Source organism: Mirounga leonina, unplaced genomic scaffold (assembly GCF_011800145.1).
Source record: "Mirounga leonina isolate KUSES-001 unplaced genomic scaffold, KU_Mleo_1.0 Mir_168, whole genome shotgun sequence".
In the NCBI taxonomy this organism is placed as follows: domain Eukaryota; kingdom Metazoa; phylum Chordata; class Mammalia; order Carnivora; family Phocidae; genus Mirounga; species Mirounga leonina.
In genome coordinates this window covers 39,859,868-39,882,933 of record NW_023270426.1, presented here as the reverse complement: position 1 = coordinate 39,882,933, position 23,066 = coordinate 39,859,868, and the positions used below count along the sequence as shown (strand labels likewise).

The following is a 23,066-nucleotide window of genomic DNA, read 5'->3' as shown; positions in this document are numbered from 1 at the left end:
ATGTAATCTCTATTATACCCTGGAGTTGGAGGTGGGAGGGTGGGAAGGAGTGGGGAGATACCCCTCTTCAGAATAAGGGTAGTCAAGGAAAAACCTTTCTGATGAAAGGACACTTGATTGAGACCAAATGATGAGAAGACAGCAACATAAGTAATTGGGAGAATAATATTCCCAGAAGGACCAGCAAATGCAAATGCCCAAAAGAGGGAACAAACTTAGTGTATTGAGGAAAAGAAAGAAGTCCAGTGTTCTGGACCAATCTGCAAGGGAGAATAAGACTGGAGAAGGAGTTAGGGGTCAGATCACAAAGGCCACCGCTGACCAGAGTTAAGGGAAGTAGGAAAGTAGTGCAATCATTTAAGCAAAAAGTGATATGACGTGATAATATGTTTTTTAAAAGAACTCTCTGAAGCTTACTAGAGAATGGGCTGATTAAGGGTAGAAAAAAGTAGAGGCTTAGAGACCAGGTAAGAAGCTATTCCATTTGCCTATTTTGTCTGATGTGGTAGCCATGAAAATGATGAAAAGTGAAAGAATTCCGGCTATGTGGAAATAGTGTAATAGACTCATTACTTTCTAAGTATCATATATCAGAATACCTTTGCATTTTAATATAAAGTTGAATTTTTGTTTAACAATGACGTTGCTGCCAGTTATTCAACTCTAAGAATGTTTCTTATTGTTATTCATATAAACAAATGACTTTCACAGCATCAGTATGGTTTGTCAAAATTTGGTAATTCAGAAAAATGCACCAGTAAAAACCTAGAAATCCTTGGTTTAAAAAAAAAAAAAGGCTTTCATTTTTTACCATATTCTGCAAATAAGATTTATCATGTTAGAGTTATGAGCTGATTATGTGATGTCTGTGTCTCGATAAGTTATTCCTGGCTCTCTAGTTACATGCAGTATGTGTGGTTGGTTTACTGCAGAGTAAAGCTGAAAGAATTCCAGTACACATGTTCATGCAGGGACTATACACATGGCTAGTCAGTGTATGTAAGAGTTTTTTGTACCCTGTCCCTAGTATCTTGGCATTACTTTTATTATGTCTGCAGGACTCGTGTAGATGAAATGCCACAACACATTCCTTTACTATTGTAGCCTCAACCAGCCTTTTTTTTTTTTTTTTTAAAGTAAAAGCAATTACCATCATAAAAATTCCTTACTGGGGAACTTTCCATATTGCGTTATCATTCCATGAGCCTAATAATAGTGGAATATAAAGAAAAAAAATTCTAATGCTAAAATATCTAAAAAAGACTTGAGTTCTCTTTAATGAGAAATACTAGGATTCTGGAGGAAGAGAAATAAAAAAAGGAAGTAAAGTCAAGTTTTCTAGACTCCTGGTACAGGTTAGAGATTTATAAATCATTGCCTAGCCAAAGATAATTTGCAAATCACATGCACCTTCGCCATTGTCTAAACACAGTTAAAGAACTCTCAGTCTGTTATCTATTGGAGAATGCTAATGCCTATAATTGGTCATTGCCGGACCTTATGTATTTCTAACCTGATAGCTCTATCTGCCTAAAAGCTAATTCTGTGTTTTCTGTGAAATCTTGCAGTGGTGTTATCAGGGAGATTGTGTTCCTTTTGGCACTTGGCCCCAGAGCATAGATGGGGGCTGGGGTCCCTGGTCACTATGGGGAGAGTGCAGCAGGACCTGCGGGGGAGGCGTCTCCTCATCCCTAAGACACTGTGACAGTCCAGCGTAAGTAGCTAAAGTAAGCCGGAGCCAACAAAAAGACACAGTTGGAAATGATTCAAAGCTGTGGTTTCACATGTTATCTGTAAAAACGTTTCACTAGTGAGCCAAGTGTTTGTCTTCTGAACAAGCAATAGGCACAGGAGAGTGGAAGAGCCTTGTTAGAGAGACTTTCTTTTTCTTCCTTCCCCCTTACTGTGCAACTAAAAATAAAAGAAAAAGAAAAAAAAAATAGCATTGTTTATCTATCCCAGGTATAGCTAGACCTTTAATCTAGTAATAATCAGATAGATTTCCCCCTCCAAAAACTACTGAATTATGGATGAATCCAGGTCTGCTCTTAGCTACATTACCATTATTCCCAGAAAACGTAAGTCTTTTCACATGTCACATAAAATTATTACTGCTACATTAGTATTAAAAGGACCAATGAGAGCACTTCAAGGGTTGAAATGCCTTGATTCGCATCACAAATCACAATGAAAAGAATACTGACCATGTGTTAAAATAGTTTCCATTCACATGCCCCTATTAATCATCTTCCGGAGCTGCCACCACTTTTCTCCCCGTGACTATTTTATGCAGGTCAGACTGTTCCTCTCCCACCACTCTTTTTCTCCGGTCAGAGTCCCCCTGGTGAAAGGCCAGCCACATCAGTATTCTTTGGTAGCTGTATTGCTTCTGTCTCCCACCAGTGCCCATTACAGGTGGACCAGTCCCCCAGTTAGACTTTCCTGTCCCCCCGGAGACTAAACTGCTCCTTAGCTGCTGCATGTCAAGTGCTCCCCTTTTTGTCTCTAGCTCAGGTTGCAGGCCTCCTTTCCCAACTAGTGTTTGGTGCAGCATGGCGTTATAATATCCCTTCTGCTTTTTATCCCTTCCTGGGGAAAAGATAGTCAGCTTTCATTTTTTATTTTTCTCTTTTTAACTCAGGATCCCTCTCTTTGGTTCCCCTCTCTAAATATCTCTTTTCTTCTCTTTTACTCTTTTTAGTTTGAAATTATTTCCCTTTACACTCATTCTGTGTTTCCATTCTCCAGCTTTCTTTCCATTATTATCTTTCTGCTATAACAGAGCTAGCTCACTGTCACCCACTCATAAACTAGTCATGCTACCATCATCCCCACACCCTTGTTTTTGTCTGACCAAACCATTTCTCCCAAGCTGATTTAAATTGGGCCATTCCTTTTCCTTTTTAGAATCAGTATCCACTGGCATTCAAAATATATTCAAAATGTAACTTTAATTATTCCATTGACTACCAGTGAGCCAAAATTATAATTATACTTGATCTTTTTCAAACAAGTACAGAATAATTACCTAAGCTCAACTGCAGGCTACTATAAATTAGTAACCAAAACCATAAACATCTATGATAATAAGTAATATACCCAGATCCTTAAGAGAATGACTTGGACTTCTTTTAAAAGAAGTTAGTTTTTTCTGTTCAAAATAGCATGCCCAAATAATAGCATATGACTTTCCTTAATGTTAAATATTTAAAAAATTAATTTATGTAAGTCAAATATTGGACATCTTACTTTTTCATTAATTGGAGTGTAATATACAGTATATAATGCAAAGCCATCTGATTTTTAAATGTAATTTTTCAAACTTCATATAATGAGATAGAAATCCATTTCTGCATTATTTACTTTGAACTGAAGCTATTTCCAGAGAGTTGCTTAGTATTCTGTCATTTCTAGTCCGGAAAAAATAGTAAATTTACCATTTCCTACTTGGTGAACAGATAGTATCAGATTATGTGTTTTGTTGAATACGATTCAAGTGGTTTTTCATTATAAGTAAGTGATTTTTAAACTTATTGTGTTGAACTGAGTACCTGCTTACTATGATAATTAGAAAAAAAAATTATTTAATTGCATTTTCTTAAGAATGTAAATCATGACAGCTTAGAGTCTTGTAAAGTTATTCATAGCAAACTGCCTTAGTTTTTATGTTCAGCAACCATAATCATTATTGCTAACAATCACCAGCATGATTGTTATTTTAATAACTAGTAAAATGTCAAATTTTGTATTTTCTTAAAATAAATGCTAATATGTTTTCATCAAGCAATATATATACTCTTTATGTAGACAGATATATTCACATGTTAAACAAAATATGTTTTCAGACCTTCAGGAGGTGGAAAATATTGCCTTGGGGAAAGGAAACGATATCGCTCCTGTAACACAGATGTAAGTAAAACCAAACTTTGCTATGAAAAATTAGCTTACATTTCCCCTAGAGCAGGGAAATTTTTAAAACTGTAAGCTATTTGGTCATAAATCCATGTGTGTGAAGGTCACATGAATTTTTTAAATTGTTAATAGTGAATGGAACGGGCCTCACGTCCAGAAATTCCATCAACAGGGGACAAGGGGAAGCTCCAGCACTAGGAGCAAATACAATCTCCCCCCAGTAGGTACCAAGAGAGAGTCGTAGGTCCCCCAAAATGACTTGGTCCCCCAACTCTCACACCTTTGCCACCACTATCTTTCCACCAGGATTAATCTTATTATGCCCATAAAATAAGATTATTTTATGCTTGCCACTGTAAGAAGCCCCAGATTCCCAGGTCATTCCTCATCTCTTGCCATCCAATCCCATAAAGTTCTGCATATCACATCTTCTGTTTTGTATCTCTGCCCCGCTACTGAAACATTTCTTCTGGGCCCTTAGGAATTCATGATCCATTAGCAGCAAAAGCCCTTATATCTTGATGTCTCTGAATTTTCCTTCTCTTCACTTTGTTGTTTTAATGGAAACTGGCTGTCCTCTAATGATACTTAAAATAAACTTTAGGCTTCTAAAGGTGTTTTCTCCCTTAGCTCTTGAATGAGTGGAAGTGAATTGACTTTTTTTTTTCAATATCTCATTACCTCTTTCAGATCATTCTTCCTCCCTCCTACCTAAAAACCACACCTTTTAATTTCATGTCATCAGACTGTTACACAGTATTCCTCACCGTCATGCTCTCCAACTCTATTCTTATCTTAATTCTTGGTTATTTCATAAATATATAGATATTTTCCTAATATCTTCTCTTCTGGATTTTTCCATAAACATACAAACATATTGTTATTTCTCCTATCTTAAAAAAACAAAAACAAAACACGTGCCAGTTCTTTTCACATTTTTTTATTCCCTTTGAAACGAAATTCCTCAAAAGAGTTATATACTTCCATATCCAGTTCCTCTTCTGATTTTTTCCAAAACTGTTCCTGTCAGATTTTTGCTGCCATCATTCTACTAAAAATGCTCTTGTCAAGTCAAAGGCTAGATGACTTCCATGTTGCTAAATCCAATAGTCAATTCTGAGTGTGCTCATCTTACTTGATAGTCAGTAGGCTTCCATAACATACAACTTTTTGGTTGTCCTTTTTTACTGCTACTTGTTTTTTCTCATTCTCCTTTGCTGGTTCCTACTCTTTTTCTCTTACTTCTTAGAGGGTCCAGGACCTAGTCCTTGCCCTTCTTTTGTGCACTACCAGTATTTATTTCCTTGGTGATCTCATCCAGTTTCATTGCTTTCAATAGCATTCATATGTCCTTTGACGCCCAAATTTATATTTTTAGCCCAGATTTCTTTCATGGATTCCAGACTCGTATATTACCATTGATTAGACTTTTAATAGACATCTGATATTTAACATGTCCAAATGTTATCTCTAAAACATTTCCATTTACCTGTACCTCCCAGTTTTTCCCATCTCATATGTCAACGCCCTCTACCTCAAGCCAAAAACCCTTGAGTCATTCTTGATTCCATTCTCTCACAGCTCATATCCAATCCCTCAGGAAATCCCATTGGCTTTCCCTTCAAGATATATCCTAGATCTGACTACTTCTCACTGCCTCCACTGCTACTCCTCTGTTCTTCACTGACTTAGTCTGAAGAGCTTTTTCAGTGGATTTCCCATTACTACTCTTGCTCCCTACAGTTCTCAATACAGGGGTCAGAGTGAGTCAAATTATATCCTTTACTCAAAACCCTTCAATGACTCCATTTTACTTTAATCCAGGGCCCTTAGAAAGGCCTGCAAAGACTATACAATCTAGCCCTCTATTACTTTTCTGAACTAATCTCTTAACTATTTCCTCCTCAGTAACCCTGCTCCAGCCACATGGGCCTCCTTCCTTGTACATACCAGGCACGCTCCCACCTCAGGGCTTTTGCATTGCCCATTTCCTTTACCTTATATACTCTTCTCCCACAATATCTACATGGCTTACTCTTTTACCTCACCTTTATTCAACTGTCACCTTCTGAGTGAACCCTAGCCTGAATATCATATTTAAAATTGCAATCTTCCCTACTTCCTACAACCCTGAGACTCCTAATCTCCCTTACCCTGCTCTATTTCCCCCCATACATACTTCTAATATACTCTCTAGCTTATTGATCATATTACTTCTATGTTACATTTGCATCCTGAAGTAATAACATGTAGCTTCAATTACAATGATCGTTTCAACCTACCAGCATTATTCATTCATTCACTCAACAAACCATTGAGTGCCTATTGTATATCAGACTGTTCTAGAGTGAGAAAGACAATCTCTGCTCTCAAGGATCTTATAATTTCCTGGGAAATCAGTTAAGTGCAGAAAATCACCATTCAGCGTGATAAATGTATGATATCTTAGAATAAGTATGGGATGCTATAAAAGCACATAGAATGGGCACATAGCCTAATTAAGGATTTAGGGATTTCTTCCCATAGGAAGGTAAAGATATGAAGGCCAAATAGGAGCTGACCAGAAAAGAAGAACGTGACAATGAGAGCATTCTAGGTAGAAGGAAAATTAAGTGCAAGACTTGTAGGTTAAACAGCATGATACTTAACTTGGAGGTAGTAAGACACCATTCAAAAACTTAGCCTCAGATTTATACTTTATGTGAGAATGGATCAGAGAAGGTGAGACTACAACAGAACAATAAACAGATCAGAAAGAATTTAAGGGTACTGGTGGGAATGACTGAAGTGCTGAGTCATGCATTCTGCACTGGGAATGACAGTCTAAAGAGGGCTAAGAGGAGAAAATTAAGGACCTAACTTCAAAAATCCATACAAATTGAAGAACCAATGTAGTAGTAGGAAAAACACGGTGAGGGAGATAGAAGGTATGGGGATCAGAGAATGGAATGTACTTGAATTTCATATATGACAAGTGAGACTATTCTCAATGATGACAAATCTGCAGTGTGGCCAAGGGAATACATGCCTAGCCTTGGGCGAGATGAAGGAGTTCAGGGGTCTTCAAGGCCAGGGAATTTGGGGAGTCCTCTATGCAGATGTTGAGGTCACTCAGGATGATGTTAAAACCTGGAGTATAGAGTGAGACTGTGAACCAGGTACCAGATCCTTTAATAAATAGAGAAAATGACCATGATGAGGTCAGGAGGAATGATGAAGCCAAATTGTAGAACTTACTATTGGTGGATTGGCATTTCTATTACCAGCTTTGTCTTCTGTTTTAGCTTTCAGCAAATGATACAATTTGTATCAGGCGCCCCCCCAAAATTTTTTTTTAAAAATGTGAGTGTAGGGCGCCTGGGTGGCTCAGTTGGTTAAGCGTCTGCCTTCGGCTCAGGTCATGATCCCAGGGTCCTGGGATCAAGTCCCGCATCGGGCTCCCTGCTCTGCGGGGAGCCTGCTTCTCCCTCTCCCACTCCCCCTGCTTGTGTTCCCTCTCTCGCTGTGTCTCTCTCTGTCAAATAAATAAATAAATAAAATCTAAAAAAATAAAAAATTAAAAAAATAAAAATGTGAGTGTAAACGAAAAACAGAACTTTTAAGTTTAATTAATTTAAATTCAAATAGCAACATGTTGCTCATGGCAACCATGTTGGACAGCACCGAGCTACATAGTCTAGCTATGCAGTAGAAAAATAATTGTTATAAAGAAGACTTTAAATATTATATATAAAATTCTCAAAACAAATCAATCTTAGATCATTTTGGAAACAAATGTAGAATATTTCCATTTTTGGTAATGATAGAGTAAGTTACTCTGACAGAACTCTTTTTAAGAATTATTGAGTAAGAATGTTTTAAAGCATCACTTTAAAATCTGCAAATAACTGACAAGATAGTGAGGGAAATTCCTGAAGGTCAAATTCTTTGAGAAAGGGGAACTCAAAAATGTAAGTGGAGCATCAGAGCACCTAAAGTACTTTTGCCCTGACAATATTCAGAGGAAGAGACCAGATAAACTGCTACTGTGTCTCTCTCCTTCCTATAAGGAAGGCTTTTCCCAAAGCTCCTCCCTTGTTCCCTTGGCGGACTTCATTCATGTTTTATTGGCCTGGAGGGTACATATCCATTTTAAACCAGTCATGGGCAAAAAAGAATGGGATTACCATAATTGGTTTAGACTAATCCATATTTGCCCCTAAAAGGAAGTTAAGGTCATCTTTCCTGAGAGGTAGATTCCTGGGCAAAAATCAGAATTCTGTTAGCAGTAAAGTGGAGAGTGACAGATCCTGGGTACGCGACACATGTTTGCTCAGAGCTCGTTTAGTTTCCAGCTTTACTAGTAGAAGTAGCAGCAACAGAAGTAGTAGTGATAGTAGCTGCTGCTAACATTTACTGAGCATTCACTGTGTGCCGGACCCATTAATTTAACCGTATTTTCTTCCCAATCTGAGAGTTCTTCTCCTTCTCCTGGCCAGTGAATTGGCTTGCTGAGATATTTTAAATTTTTATTCTTTCAATAAAAATCTAGAAAAAATATGCTAATTTAAAGTTTTGGTATAATCTGTTCTATTACAGCTTTGCCTCTGCAACACAAATTAGCTCATAAGTGATTGTCATTTTGTGCCATATTTTTTGCCACTAAGTGATATAGTGACTAAAGTCAAACTACATTGATACAGCTGAATGGTAGAGGAAAATTGTAGTGTATATGTTGACCCTTTATCCCACAGTCTTCTTTTTGCTAGTTTGGCCTCATGCTCTGTCATAGAACTCCTTATCATGTGTTTCTGCCTGTTCTTTCTACATTGGCCTCTTGTCTCTATAACTCAACATCCTCAACCCTTTCTAAATTATTTCACTTTTTTTTGGTGGGGGTGAAGATAAAGTCCTATGTTTACTCCAGTATTCCCTTGTTAGGAATTTGCCAGGTATTTTTTAAACTGTGCTAGTATTTTATTAGAATTGTTATTGTTTTTGTTAGTGTCCTGTCTTTGATTTGTCTGCCTCTAGCACTATTTTTCTTATATGCCTGCTATTTTTACTGTGCAATTTTGTAGAAAGAGGTTTTTTAAGAGTGTATTAGAGTAGAAACTCCTATATTTTATAAATCTATTCTAAAGTTTCTATTATATAGACTGTATTATAAGACAGAGAATTTAATGATAAATCATGAAGAGTGAATTGATTGTAGTTAAGATTGAGTCATGCAAGCAAGAGAACTTCAGTATGTTCCAGTAAGCACAGACTGGTGTTACTATGGAAGTATTATAGGGTTATTGTGTTTGTATTTTTTAAATTAACCTTGGAACTTTTTTCTAAATGTACAATGGTTTATTTATTTATTTTCAAGATTTTATTTATTTATTTGACAGAGACACAGCGAGAGAGGGAACACAAGCAGGGGGAGTGGGAGAGGGAGAAGCAGGCTTCCTGCTGAGCAGGGAGCCCGATGTGGGGCTCGATCCTAGGACTCCAGGATCATGACCTGAGCTGAAGGCAGACACTTAACGACTGAGCCACCCAGGCACCCCTGTACAATGGTTTAAATGTTCTTTTTTTCCCCTGTATTGCCTGGGTGTTAATTTAAGGGATTCCAGAGTATACTTGTCTTTATTAGATCAGCCTCTAAACTTAGTGCATTTTTAACATCATTTAATACTGTGCTCATCATATTTAGTGACACTGTAAATAATATCTAAGAGACATTTTTACACTTAGTTAAAATCAATTTGACAGTCAAAAACTAGGAAACAATTCATAAGCATTTTGGCTTGTCATTTGTGATCCAAGAGCTTTTCTTGAGACTTAAATAGGGAATAAAGGATAATTGCAAATGATCCTGGAAGAATTTGCAAATCATTGCACAGAATGAGATCATGTTAGGCAGTCAAATGGCAGGAGCACCCATTTATGAGTCTTGGAGGTTTGCTCTCTGCTGTTTAATTTATGCTCAGAATGGACATTATAACAAAAAATAGAAAATCTATGAGGCACCTGGGTGGCTCAGTTGGTTGAGTGCCTGACTCTTGATTTTGGCTCAGGTCATAATCTCAGGGTCTTGGGATCGAGCCCCATGTAGAGCCTACTTAAAATTCTCTCTCTCCCTCTCCTCTGCCCCTCCCCCCACATTCAGGCCCCCACCCCCAACACCTGCTCATGTGAGTTCTGCACACAGGCACACGTGCACTCTCTCTCTCTCAAAAAAAAAAAAAAAGAAAGAAAGAAAGAAAGAAAAGAAAAAAAACAAAGAAAAGAAACAAAATCTAGGAGATGTTAGTCTGATCCACATGTCTTTGATAGAGCCTACTTGCATTCCTTTTAAGATCTTACAACCCATTCATAGCCTGTCAGTTTCTCATGTAGTATAGCAGTCTTGACCTTCTCATTTCTGTGATTGGCCAGCTAGTACTATAGATTACCACTTTAGTTCTCATGTTTTTACATATCATAATTATTTATCATTGTTAGTCATTACTCTCTGATTAGAGTTGAGTTAGCTTCATTAAAATCATAAGTGAAAAACAGAATAAATTAGAAAATCCAAGAAAAAGGAAAATAATATTAAGTTGGGATCAATACTTTAAATATGTATCATAAGCTCCTTCTACATAATAAGATGGACCACACATTTTACTCTGAGTTTCTTAGAGGCATGAGTAAACAGGCAAACACTATCAGTTCTAAGTTTCATAATGTCAAGTAGCCACAACAAAAAGAGATATATCGCAAAGGAACACTTTACTATTTTGAAGGTTTGATTCTCCTATAGGGATCTCCACATTGGTGAATCAGATTGAAACATGCAAGGCTGACAGTACTCTTTTTGCTTAAATTAGAGGAAAAATTAAAACTGAGAAACTTTGTAGGCCAAGTAGTCTTAAAAAGTGGCTAGCACAAAAACAAGACAGCCACACCTGTCCCCAATGCTGATTTAATTCCCACCACAGGCATTTGAAGGATAGAGGAATGGTAGAAAGACAAGAGCTGTCCAGTGGACAGGGAACAATGTTCCCATTATTTCCTGTTCCATTTACCCCAGTTGGAAGGAAAAAGATCCCCAGAGATAGAAGAGGTAACTTGTAAAGAAAAAAATCTCTATCTTTAAAAAATTTAAAAATAGGTCAGAAAATTGTATCCAGCTGTAAAATTAGCTTGACCAGTCTCAACAGTAACCTAATCAGCCTGGAGGCCAAAGGTATTCACATGTTCGACTCTGAAGCTGATTATCTGCATTAGGATGCATTAGGCAGTTTGTTCCCTAGATCATCATCGGTCACCCCAGAAGCCTTCAGAAGCAACTAGACAAGGACTCTTTCTTTGACATCCATATATATGATGGGCTCTAGGACAGAACAGCATGTAAAGACAATAACTGTAGCAGGAACAAATTAAAATGGTTTTCATCTTGAAGCTACTGAGAAATCAGGAGCTTTTATTATAGAGTAGAATTGGATGAAGTTAGGTCTCACCATTAAAGTAGCAACTATAATAGAATATTTGGGATCATAAGCTAATCTAATAGATAATAGACATGGCCCTTGTGAGACTTTGGTTTGAAGAGCAGAATTTTATGGAAGTCATAACGCCATAAAAAAAGACATTTCTACATTTCCAAAAAGAATTTCCTGTTTTAGCTTAGCTACTCTCCAAAACCAAAGGGGAAAAAAAAATCCTTGTTTTTCCTGTTGTATGTTATTTGTGATTTGTGTGTCTGCTTGATAATGTGACTAGTGTGGGGTGACCAGATTAGGTGGAGGCTGGCAGCGCTGGTAGTGAAAGAACTCACCCAAGGCAGAACAAAGGAGGTAGATGTTTATCAAATACACCACAAGGGAGAGGCGGGCAGGACAGCAAAGCAGACTGTCTGCCAAGAGGCAGTGGTGGGGGTTGCAGTTAAAGAGGGAAGGTGAGGAAGTATGGGAATGTATGGAATTTTCCTTTTTTTGGTATCTGTGTGTGGGTGTAAGTAACCCATAGGTCAGCTAAGGCTTATGGATATTTGGAGGTGGGTTCCCTAACAGGCTGTTTGTATTCAGCATGGGGCTTGGGTCACCGTGCGCCCTTCTACATTACTCAGGTTTCCATTGTTCAAGTTGGTTGCCTAAAAGCAACCTCTACAACTAGGGTAAAACTTCTGGTGAAATACCTAAGCTTCACTCAGGCTGTGATGGAAAGTTGTATTTGTCTTGCATCTTAAACATCGCATTTCCTCCTCTATCTTATACATCAAAACTATTTAAAAAATTATGGACTCAGAAGGGTTTCTAGGTCATCTGCTGTCTGTTCAAAAATTTAAGCATAAATTATATAGTACCTAGGTATTTTCTCAGTCAGTGTTTCTAGAGGAGCATGCTATTCTGCAATTTTTTTCTTCTTCAAGACCTTGCTTATGGTCATTAAGAGGTGATACACTCCTTTGGTTGTGGAGAAAGATAGCCTATATTTCAAGGTAGGATTGTAGTGGGAAAAGTATGGATTTTGGATTCAAATTGACTTGTTTGAATGCTGACTGTAACTCTTATTGCTGTTTGGTCTTGGCAAAATAATCTCACTAAACTTCAGGGAACTCCTTTATAGAATATAATTATATCCACCTTGCAGGATTGTTTGAGAATTAAAAGAATTAACACATGTAGAACATCCAGTGCTACTTCCTAATACTTAATCTGTACTCAATACAGTGTAGTTAATATTGGAGACATTTTTGTTTCCAAGCAGATTACAAAAATTACAAAATACTTTCATACATAACCTCATTATATCTTCAAATCACTTTTATAAAGAGGAAGAACAAGTATTTTTTTTTTAAGTATTTTAAAATGAGGAACTAATCCTGAGCAGTACCATGGAAGGGATTGAGTCAAGCATAGGATTTCTGAGTACTTATTTAGTGCTCTTGTAACAGATGGAGCCCCTGGGAGGTGGGTGTGGCAAGGTAAGCTTCTCTGAAAGAGTTTGGTCACCTTTGACATTGTCTTACTTCCAGTCTAACCTTACCCTGCAGCAGAACCAGATAGCTGAGAACATTCTGAAACTACAGACCTTGCCCCCAGGGAGAGGTGTGGGGTAAGTGATAACAAGGTACAGAGTTGATCCATTAACAGTGTTATAACAGTGTCCCAGGTTATAATTAGAAAACAGATATGTCTCCAACACTGGATTTTTATGAATATTATATATAATATTTTTATAGTATTATATGTGGCAAAAAAGTAATAGGAGCAAGTATCATTAATCTTCTTTGGGTTAGTATGACTTTTATGGTGTGTATCATGTTTTGAAAAATAAGGACTAGTTTCTAAACACAGAATAGAGCTTGCTTGTTTATTTTGTTCTTAAAAGGGATGCTTTAAAAATTACAAAGTGAATGTTGCCTAACATTTTCACAGGCTTAGGGGAAAGGGTTATGCTATGGACAGATAGCATTTCAGTTAAATTCAGGCCATACAGAAATAGATTTAAGTTTGAAAACTTGCACAGAGGATTATGGTATCAAATATGACAGCTAGATTCTAGTTTGGACAATATAGGTTTAGCAGACTTTTGTTTCTTTTGCTTTAAAAGTAAATATTCAGTGAAACTACAAAAAAAAATCAGAAACCATTTTGGAGAGAAAAGATAAGATTGAATCAAAACTGGTTGAGATGATTCACTGGACATTACGTTCAACTTCAGTGAGATAATCATACAATACCTGGTAACTAGGAAATCAGGAGTTTTGTTTGCAACTTCTAAGAGAAGCTGTGGAAGCAAGGACTTTGTTAGCATGTGTGTCATTGTGTGACTTAGGAAGTGATGCCTTTTTGGGTGAACAAATAAAAATGTCCTTTCTTCACAGTCCCATGTCAAGTAAGTGACTTGCTAAGCAGATCAGGGGCTGGAATTTAAATTCCACTTAGGCTCCTGAAACTAATAGGGTATAGCCAGCTAAGAATAAATTGCCATCCTGGAGAGGAAGCAGAAAATTACATCTGGGGAGTGTTGAAGTGTGGTCTAGTGTAATAGTGAAGAAGCAAAAGTGCATGTAGTGTGGAAGCAAGAAAGGAAGAAACAGCAGAAGGTGGAAAGCACAATAGAGAAAAGTAGTAGGAGAATAAAATACCAATTTTGCTCATTTTGCAATTTTACCTGAGGCCATAGGAAATCCTTGTATCCTGCCAGCCTGCCTATCTCCTTTACGAAGAGGAGAGGAATGGGAAAGGGGAAAAAGAATTTTCGTGCTCTGCTTTCTTCTCACACTTTATTACATGTAAGATATAACACAGTATTTACGGAATTTTCCTCATTTGCAAGACATTTTGGGATGTATTTCTCTTGAAGTTAAGTGGCATTTTGGGTGTATTTTGCAAATGAAAGAGAGAAGGCACAAAGGGCTTCTGTGACTTGCCAAGGTCACCGTATTCTTTGAGACAAAACCAGGATTAGAAGTCCAGTAATAGAAATGCCACTACAAAGTTTGTCAGCGGAAGCTGAGATTTCTTTCTATAGCAACTTTTATGCCCCAATGAATTATCCTTTCTTTGTTTTTAGATTTACGTACCAATAAAAAGTATTTGTCAAAAGGAGATGCTTTTAAGCAATCAGTGTAATTGGAAGCATAAGATAGTCTGTAGAATGTGCTAACATATCTCTGTAAAAAAAAAAAGTGCTGATAAAGATGCTAGTATTAATTTTTTTTATTATTTCTTTGAAAATACTAAGATTAAAAATGCTGAGACCTGCAGTTTTGCCCTCTGGATTTATGTGGGATCCTGCTGGTTGCTTTTTAGAAGGAGAGGATGCTTGATTAGAGTTAACACTAGGAGGCTGAAAACCTGTCAGGCTTTACATAAAAAATTGGTTGCTTATGCCCACTGTTTTTGCATGGTGTCAGCATTTATTACCTTTAAGCAATTTAGAAAGCATTACTCCTTAAACTCTCTACTATTCCTAAAAAAACAAAAATAAAAATATACTTCATGTAATTTTTCCTTAAACTACTCTTTTCTTTGATCACTCTTATTCTTTGGAACGAGGATATACAACTCCTACTGAGTTAATTTTTAATCAACACAAATTCAGAGCATTCACTGAAGGAAACGTTGAAATCACTAGCTGATATATTCTAGAAACAGAAAGGCGTGGGATCAAGTCTACTACAGTTTCCTTAAGCCCTTGCATCCTCCATGCTATTCTATGAACCTCCTTAACACACTCCTGTTTCAGGGCCTTTGCATTTACTGTTTACTCTTCTCACTGATGTGTGAGTCACTCCTTCAGTTTCTTTTAACTCTCTACTCAAGGGCCACCTTACTAGAGAGAATTTCTCTGACCATACCTTTTTTTGTTGTTAAGATTTTATTTATTTATTTGACACAAAGGCAGTACAAGTGGGCAGAGTGGCAGGCAGAGGGAGAGGGAGAAGCAGGCTCTCCGCTGAGCAGGGAGCCCGATGTGGGGCTCGATCCCAGGACCCTGGGATCATGACCTGAGCCGAAGGCAGCCACTTAACTGACTGAGCCACCCAGGCGCCCCTCTGACCATACCTTTTAAAACAACTTCCCTCCCACCTCACTATCCATCCCCTTACCTGCTAGAATCATAAGATAGGGCCAGAGGGTGGAGGGAATGGGTAAGTGTGGTGCTATTACCTGAAGTTGGAGTCACAAAAAGATTGTACTTCTGCCTGTGGTGCTGCCTGAGGTGAAGAAAGAAAGAGAAATACTCTGGCTTCTCCCAGGAGTGCCTTCATTGCCTGAACCATTGTCAGAAATCAGCAGACACAGAAGCCTGGAAAATGGAGCTTGCAGAGTTTGTTCCTCTGAGATACAGAGCAGAGCAGGAGAAGGTGAGGAATGAATCTAAGAATGCCTAGAACCGAGACCAGAACAGCTGCTAATAGCTATTCACTTCTGCTCTATGCCAGGTACAGAGCTAAACAGTTCACATGAATCCTCACCTAGGAGGTAAATACTAATATTATCCCCAGTTTATAGATGAGTCTTGGAAAATTAAGTACATTGCTGAAGGCCATGAATTAAATAAAAGACCAAGTTAGAATTGAATCCCAGTTTGTCATACTCCAAAATTTTGCTTTTAGTCCTCTTGTTTTATAAATGAGGAAAAAGTAGTTTGGAGAAGAAAAGAAACTTGCAGCTGAAATGACAGGAACTCAAGTTACTCCTATTAAGTTTTTATACATATTAACAGAGCTAAAACTTTATGCTGTTACTGTAGCATTTAGAGTTCAAAGGAAGCTCCCATTCAGATGAGGGAGTGCCCTTACACCCTGAAACTATCACTGAGCAACCCTCTGTAGCCAGTGTATTCGGTAAAAGGGATTATTAATTACAGCTACCTAAGAGTGTTGAAAGAGATTAAATGGATAATACATCTATAGGCTTCCAAATAGTGTGCCATAGAGTGGGTACTTGCTAAATGCTTAGTAAATGTTAAATAGCTGTTGTCGTTGCTAATATTTTTATTACGCTGACCCTGAGTGGTTATCACAGGAAAGAGTATAGATTAGAAATTTTATGAAATGTTATCCAAATGCTTTATTAAACTCTAATATCCTCCTGTCGGACTTTTTACTTTGCCTGTATTTAGGAGATTCATTACAAGATAGTCAAGAATGGGATTTTTTGTTTGTTTGTTTTTAAGTGAATAGTCCTCATGATGCCTTAGTTTGTTAATTCAGGGCTTTTTTTATGTACCAGTGGTTTTCTATGAAATGTCATCTCTTCTTATTATTTCATAAGTTTCTTTCATCTAGGATGGCCTTTTTTCCAACTATTCCCAACATATGACCTTCTCCTTCCTGTACCCATGGCTTTTCTTGGCTTCCTTCTTAATAGTTTTAACCCCCAGAAATTACATGCAGAAATTATTTTAAAACACAGGGCTCACAATGGAATGCAGACCTATTTGCACTGTTTTCAGAATTTGAGGCTTTGGACTTGATATGGTAGAGATTTGAACCACAATATAGAGGATGTAATGATGACCGTGCGACTATTTGCACGTTGTGATCTATTATTTTTGTACATGCTTCAAGGGACCATTTACAATATACTGACCTCAGAAAACTGTATAAAGTAAATGTAGAGATCCGAGGGAGGGTAGTAAAAAGTCCTCGAATGATCTCTGAGCGTTTAATCTACTCATTATTTATTCACAATTAAGAATTTTATCTGCTGACCTGTTTTGTTGATCAATATGTGAGCAGGATATTTTTTCCATCGTGTATCAAAAGCAGTGATTGTTTTAGGTGCTACAACTGCAGAACTCTAAAAGATAAGTCAAATTAGGTCATATTGCTCAAACACAGTGAGATGTTATACTTTTAATTCTTTGTGAACTTAAAGATTGAATTTAGGATGGCCTGTGGTATTTGGAATCTAGACCTAACTACATTGGTAAGGTTTTCCTTTTTAAAAAAATTCACGTAGAAGAAGCATTCCAAACTTTTAAAAACAAATAACCTTCTCTTCACCCTCTCAACATCCTTCTCTCTCCCCACCCAACACATGCACATGTTTTGAACCAATTTAGTATTTTATTTTCTGTGATTTTCGTAGATTAAATGTAAATCTTAGTAAGTCCAAATTCTTTGAATTTGAAGGTGTTTAGACTTGAGGCCTAGCATTTGCCCAGTTCATTCCACATCTTAAAATATGGTTTTTGTCAAGGCTAGACAGTAAACAGCTATAGTACTAGGGATCCAAACCACAATTAATAGTGCTGAATGTTGTGTTACAAACCTGCCTCTTGATTCCTTAAAATAAAGAGCTGGGAGTAGCTGTGGCAACTGGACCTTAAATAATGTTACCAAAAGACATTATGTGTTTTAGTTTCTTCATCTAGTTTTTATGTGTGTTTATAAGAAGGTACCTGATGGATTGATTGCAAAGTGGACTATGCCATGTATCTGAGTATAAAGTTATAAGGAATCTGTCTCACACATAATTTCGTATAAATTACTTCAGTTATTTATTCTGTGGCTAAGATTACAATTCAGATACGTCAGTCTGAATACTGCTGTAGAACAAGTAAATGTAAAATAAATGCCAGAATTATAGCTACAGCATCAGGCAGTGACGAGTTCAGGCAATTTTAATTTTAGGGACATTGTCCCTTAGTTTTGGTATTTTTCAACAATCATACCATTTATGATTTTATTTTATTTTAGCCATGTCCTTTGGGGGCCCGAGATTTTCGAGAGAAACAATGTGCAGACTTTGACAATATGCCTTTCCGTGGAAAGTATTATAACTGGAAACCCTATACTGGAGGTAATGTATAACCAGCAGAGCATTCATCATGCTTGAGAGCTTTGCAAATATAAAAGAATATATAAATACATACAAACACACACATACCTTCATACACCTACTAGTAAAAATTAGTGTTTGCAAATCAAAGCAGGATAACGCTTATAGTACTATACAGTTTCCCTGTAATAAAGCTTATGTTAGTAAAAATGATCAGAAATCATTTATAAAAACCTAATTCTATTTAACAAGGTACAAAAGTCCAAGAAAGGATATAAACCCAAATAATACTTTTGAGTTCTTGAGACTTCCTTGGGGTATATGGACATTATATTATAATCATTTATAATCACTGAATATTTGTAATTATCACCCTAAAAACAACTTATAACAATATAAATCAACTCAAAAGTGGCCAGGAAAACCTGTATACTTTTTTGGTCAAAGGCCAAGGATCTTCCCATAGATTATTATTATTCTTTTTTAGTGTTGAGAAGCATTTTTACCCTTTAATTTGGGCATGTATCAAACACTAATTGTTCAGTAAACACCAGACGTTTTCTTGTACTCTCAAAATACAAATTTAATTTTGTTAAAATTTTCTCTTAGAGAAATTGAATGTACTTTTAAAAAACTTTTATTGTTTGTTTTTTATTCTAGTATCTTACCTTGAAAATTTTCCAACAGAGCAATACTAAAAGAATTTTACATTGACAAGATTCTATTATTCACATTATAATATACTTTGTTACATGTCTAGTCATCTCTCTATCCATTAATCCATTTATTTTTTAGATGCATGTCAAAGTAAATTGTAATCATTGCTATACTTTCCTCTAAATACTTCAGCATGTATAACATTAACCACAGTTCAATACTTATTTATTGTTTTTCAGGTTAGATTATGTACAATGCAAAGCACAATCTTAACTGTACTTTCCTTGAGTTTTGACAAATATGTACACCTGCAAAGCCCTATTAACATATAGAACATTATCATACCTCCAAAATTCTCATAGTCCTCATAGTCCTTCCCAGTCAATAGCTGCCTCTACCTATTTCTTCCAAGAGGCAACCACTGTTCTGATATTTTTTTCCTTACCATAGATTAGTTTTGCTGGTGCTAGAACTTCATATAAGTGAAATCATGTCATATTTGGCCTGTGTTTTGGGCCTAATATTTTTGAGATCCATCCACATTATTGTATGTATGAATAGCTTATTCCTTTTTATTGCTGAGCAGCATTCCATTGTAATAACCAGTTTGTTTTCCCATTGTGCTGTTGATGGCAGGCCACCTGAGTTGTTTCTAGTTTTCAGCTGTTCTGAATAAGCTGCTGTGAACATTTTTGTAGAAGTCTTTTTGTGAGCATATGTTTTCATTTTTCTTGGGTAAATACTTAGGAGTGGAATTGCTGGGCAATAGGGTAGGTGTGAGTTTAGTTTTAAAAGAAATTGCCACATGTTTTTCCAAAATGATGTACCATACTACACTCCCACCAACAACATATGAAAATTATGTTTTTCCACATCCTTGCCAACGTTTGGTATTTTCAGTCTTCTGCTGGTCGGTGTATAATAATGTCTCAGTGCAGTTTTAATTTGCATTTTCTGATCCTTGATTATGTTGAGCACATTTCTATGTGCTTATTGACCATTTATAAGTCTTCTTTTGTAAAATGTCTGTTCAAATCCTTTGCCTATTTTTAATTGGTTATTTATCTTTTTATTCTTGAGTGGTAGTCATTTATCAGATAAATTTTATGAATATTTTTTTCACATCTTTGGGCTTTCCTTTTACTTTTTTAATGGTGTTTGGGATGAGTATAAGATTTTAATTTTGATGAATACTATTTTTTCATTTTTTTTCCTTTTATGGTTATTGTGTTCAGTGTCCTGTCTTAGAAATCTTTGCCTTTCTGAACTCAAGAAGATGTTTTCTTATGTTTTTTTCTAAAAGCTGTATGGTTTTGGTCTTTACATTTGGATTTACAGTCTAAAAATAATTTGGGGTTATGGTGTGTATTTGTAGTTTGGTCTATATTTTGTTTTACTTATTTGTCAACAATAGAAATACACAATGAAATGTGCAAAATGCACAATGAAATGAAATGGTAGCAATACTATGCTAGCACCACACTGACTGAATTATTGTAAATACGTAGTCTTGGACACAGGGTGTAAGTTCCTTCAACTTTGATCTATTTTTCAAGAGTCCTTTGGATATTCTAATTGCTTTGCACTTCTATGTAAATTTTAGAATTGCTATTAATTACTGCAGAAAAACATGCTGGGCTTATGATTGCTATCATGTTGAATTTATAGATCAATTGAAGGGGAACTGATAAATTAACAATATTATTTTAACATTGAATATTGAATTCGATACTGAATTTATGGACGTAATATATATATATACCCATTTATTTATGTTTTCTTTAATTTCTCTTAGCTATGTTTTGTAGTTTTAGGTGTTAGGTCTTGCACTTCTTTTGTTAAATCTATTCCTGAGTAATTTTTTTTGAAACTATTGTAAATAAAGGTTTAAAATATATCATTTTCAATTGCTTGCTCTAGTATCCAAAAATACATAGATTTTTGTGTATTAAATTTGTATTCTGTGATCTTCCTTAGTTGTTCTCTTAGAACAACTATTAGTCCTAATAGTTGTTTTGTAGATTGCTTAGGATTTTCTTGGTAAATAGTCATGTTATCTGAAAGTAGAGACTGTATCAATTGTTATGCCTTTTAATTCACGTTCTTGCCTTAATGCACTGGATTGGCTCTTCAGTACAATTTGTACATGTATGATTATATGTATTTTTCTTTATTATGTCAAACCAACCTTTTATTCCTAGGCTAAACCCCATGTGGCAATGATTTTTTCTCTTTTTATATGTTGTTAGATTTAATTTCTAATATTTTATTAAGGATGTTTGCATCTATTTTTTTAAGGAATTCTGATTCACAAATTTTTTTTCCTGTCATGTTTTTGACAAGTTTGGGTACTAGTGTTACTGTGGCTTCCAGAAATAGAATCCCTGTTTATTTTGAATGAGATTGTAGGATTGGTATTATTTCCTCTTTAGAATAGATTTCACTACTAAAACCACTCAGGCTTAATATTTTCTTTGTGAAAAAAAAATTATTACAAATTCAACTCTTTTAGTAGATAAAGGGCTATTCAGATTTTTAAACAATTCTTATGTCTTCAAGAAACTTATGTTACTCCCATATCTCATTTCTTGACAGAAAATTAATCATAACATTCTCTTACTGTCCTGTTTAATATCTGTAGGCTCTGTAGTGATGTATGATCCTTCATTTCTGATATTGATAATATGTGTTTTCTCTCTTTTTCTTGATCAGTCTTGCTTGAGGTTTATTAATTTTATTAACCTTTTCAAATAATCAGCTTTTGGCTTTATTACTTTATTACTTTTTTCTCTTTTATTAATTTTTGCTCTTATATTTATTATTTTTAGATTTGGGGTTCATTTTGCTTTTCTGCATTACCAAACTTGATTTTTTTAAAAATTTCCCTTAGTTTGGGCACCTGGGTGGCTCAGTTGGTTGGGCGGCTGCCTTCGGCTCAGGTCATGATCCTGGAGTCCCTGGATCGAGTCCCACATCGGGCTTCCTGCTCGGCAGGGAGTCTGCTTCTCCCTTTGACCCTCCCCTCTCTCATGTGCTCTCTCTCATTCTCTCTCTCTCAAATAAATAAATAAAATCTTTAAAAAAAAATAATAAATAAATAAATAAATAAATAAATAAATAAATAAATAAAATAAAAAATTTCCCTTAGTTCAAAATCTTTTATTTACATTGTGATTTCTTCTTTGACCCATGGATTATTTAGAACTATGATATTTTTCTTTCCAAGTATTTGCTATTTTCTAGATTTTTTTTGGTTATTGATGTATAATTTCTGCTATGCCCAGAGAATAGTCTGTATGATTTAAATTTTTAAAATTAATTGAGATTTGTTTTATAGTACCATTTCTTGTTCATGTTGGTAATGTTCTATCTATACTTGAAAAGGATGTGTTTTCTGCAATTGTTGGATACAGTGTTCCATAGATATCCATTGCATCAAGTTGGCTGATAGTGTTGTTTAAATCTTTTATATTCTTTCTGATTTTTTTCTGCTATAGTTCTTCTATCAGTTACTGAGAGGAATGTGTTAAAATCTCTAACTGTTTTTTGGCTTTGCTTTCTTTTTTGTAAGTTTTTCTTCATGTATTTCAAATTGCTCTTATTAGGTACATATAAGGTTAGGATTATTTTGTCTTACTGTAGGAGGAAAAGAAGTGTCTGATAAAATTTACAGATTTAATAATTAGCATCTAGGTAATTATAAGCATAGTGAATTAACCCTAAATTCATAATAAGCTTTCACTGAAGGTAACTGGTAATGATGTGACCTTCCATTTAGAGAATTATCTTAAAACTTTTCTCAAAATAATAGCAGTACCTCTTCTGAAAACTCACTGTAGCTGAGTGGGGTGCCTGGGTGGCTCAGTTGGTTAAGTGTCTGACTCTCCTGATCTCAGCTTGGGTGTTGATTTCAGTGTTATGAGTTCAAGCCCTATGTTGGGCTCCATGCTGGGTGTGGAGCCTACTTTAAAACAAAAAACAAAAAACCTCTCTGTAGCTGAGGAAGCTGAATACATCTTCCGTAATAAAAAAGGGAAAAATGTATTTTTATTATCATCACATATTATGGTAGCCTAAGGAATACAGCCATAGCATTTATATGTCCTACATATCAAATACTACCTTACATAATTAAAAAATGTTAAAATTGAGTAAACAACACTAATGTTCTCTTGTTAAAGCCTGATACATAAAAACCTACATTAAATTCCAAAGCACTATAATAAAAAATGGGAAAAGAAC

General features: G+C 35.8%; 1 protein-coding gene across 1 annotated transcript in view; it reads left to right on the top strand.

Annotated features, from left to right (window-relative positions):
- The window catches only part of ADAMTS6 (ADAM metallopeptidase with thrombospondin type 1 motif 6), a 297,675-nt gene that overhangs the window by 209,740 nt on the left and 64,869 nt on the right, over positions 1-23,066 (top strand). The window contains exons 12-14 of the mRNA XM_035014519.1: positions 1,569-1,714; positions 3,846-3,909; positions 18,086-18,188. Of these exons, the coding sequence (XP_034870410.1) occupies positions 1,569-1,714; positions 3,846-3,909; positions 18,086-18,188 (313 nt within the window). The remainder of the gene's footprint in view (positions 1-1,568; positions 1,715-3,845; positions 3,910-18,085; positions 18,189-23,066) is intronic.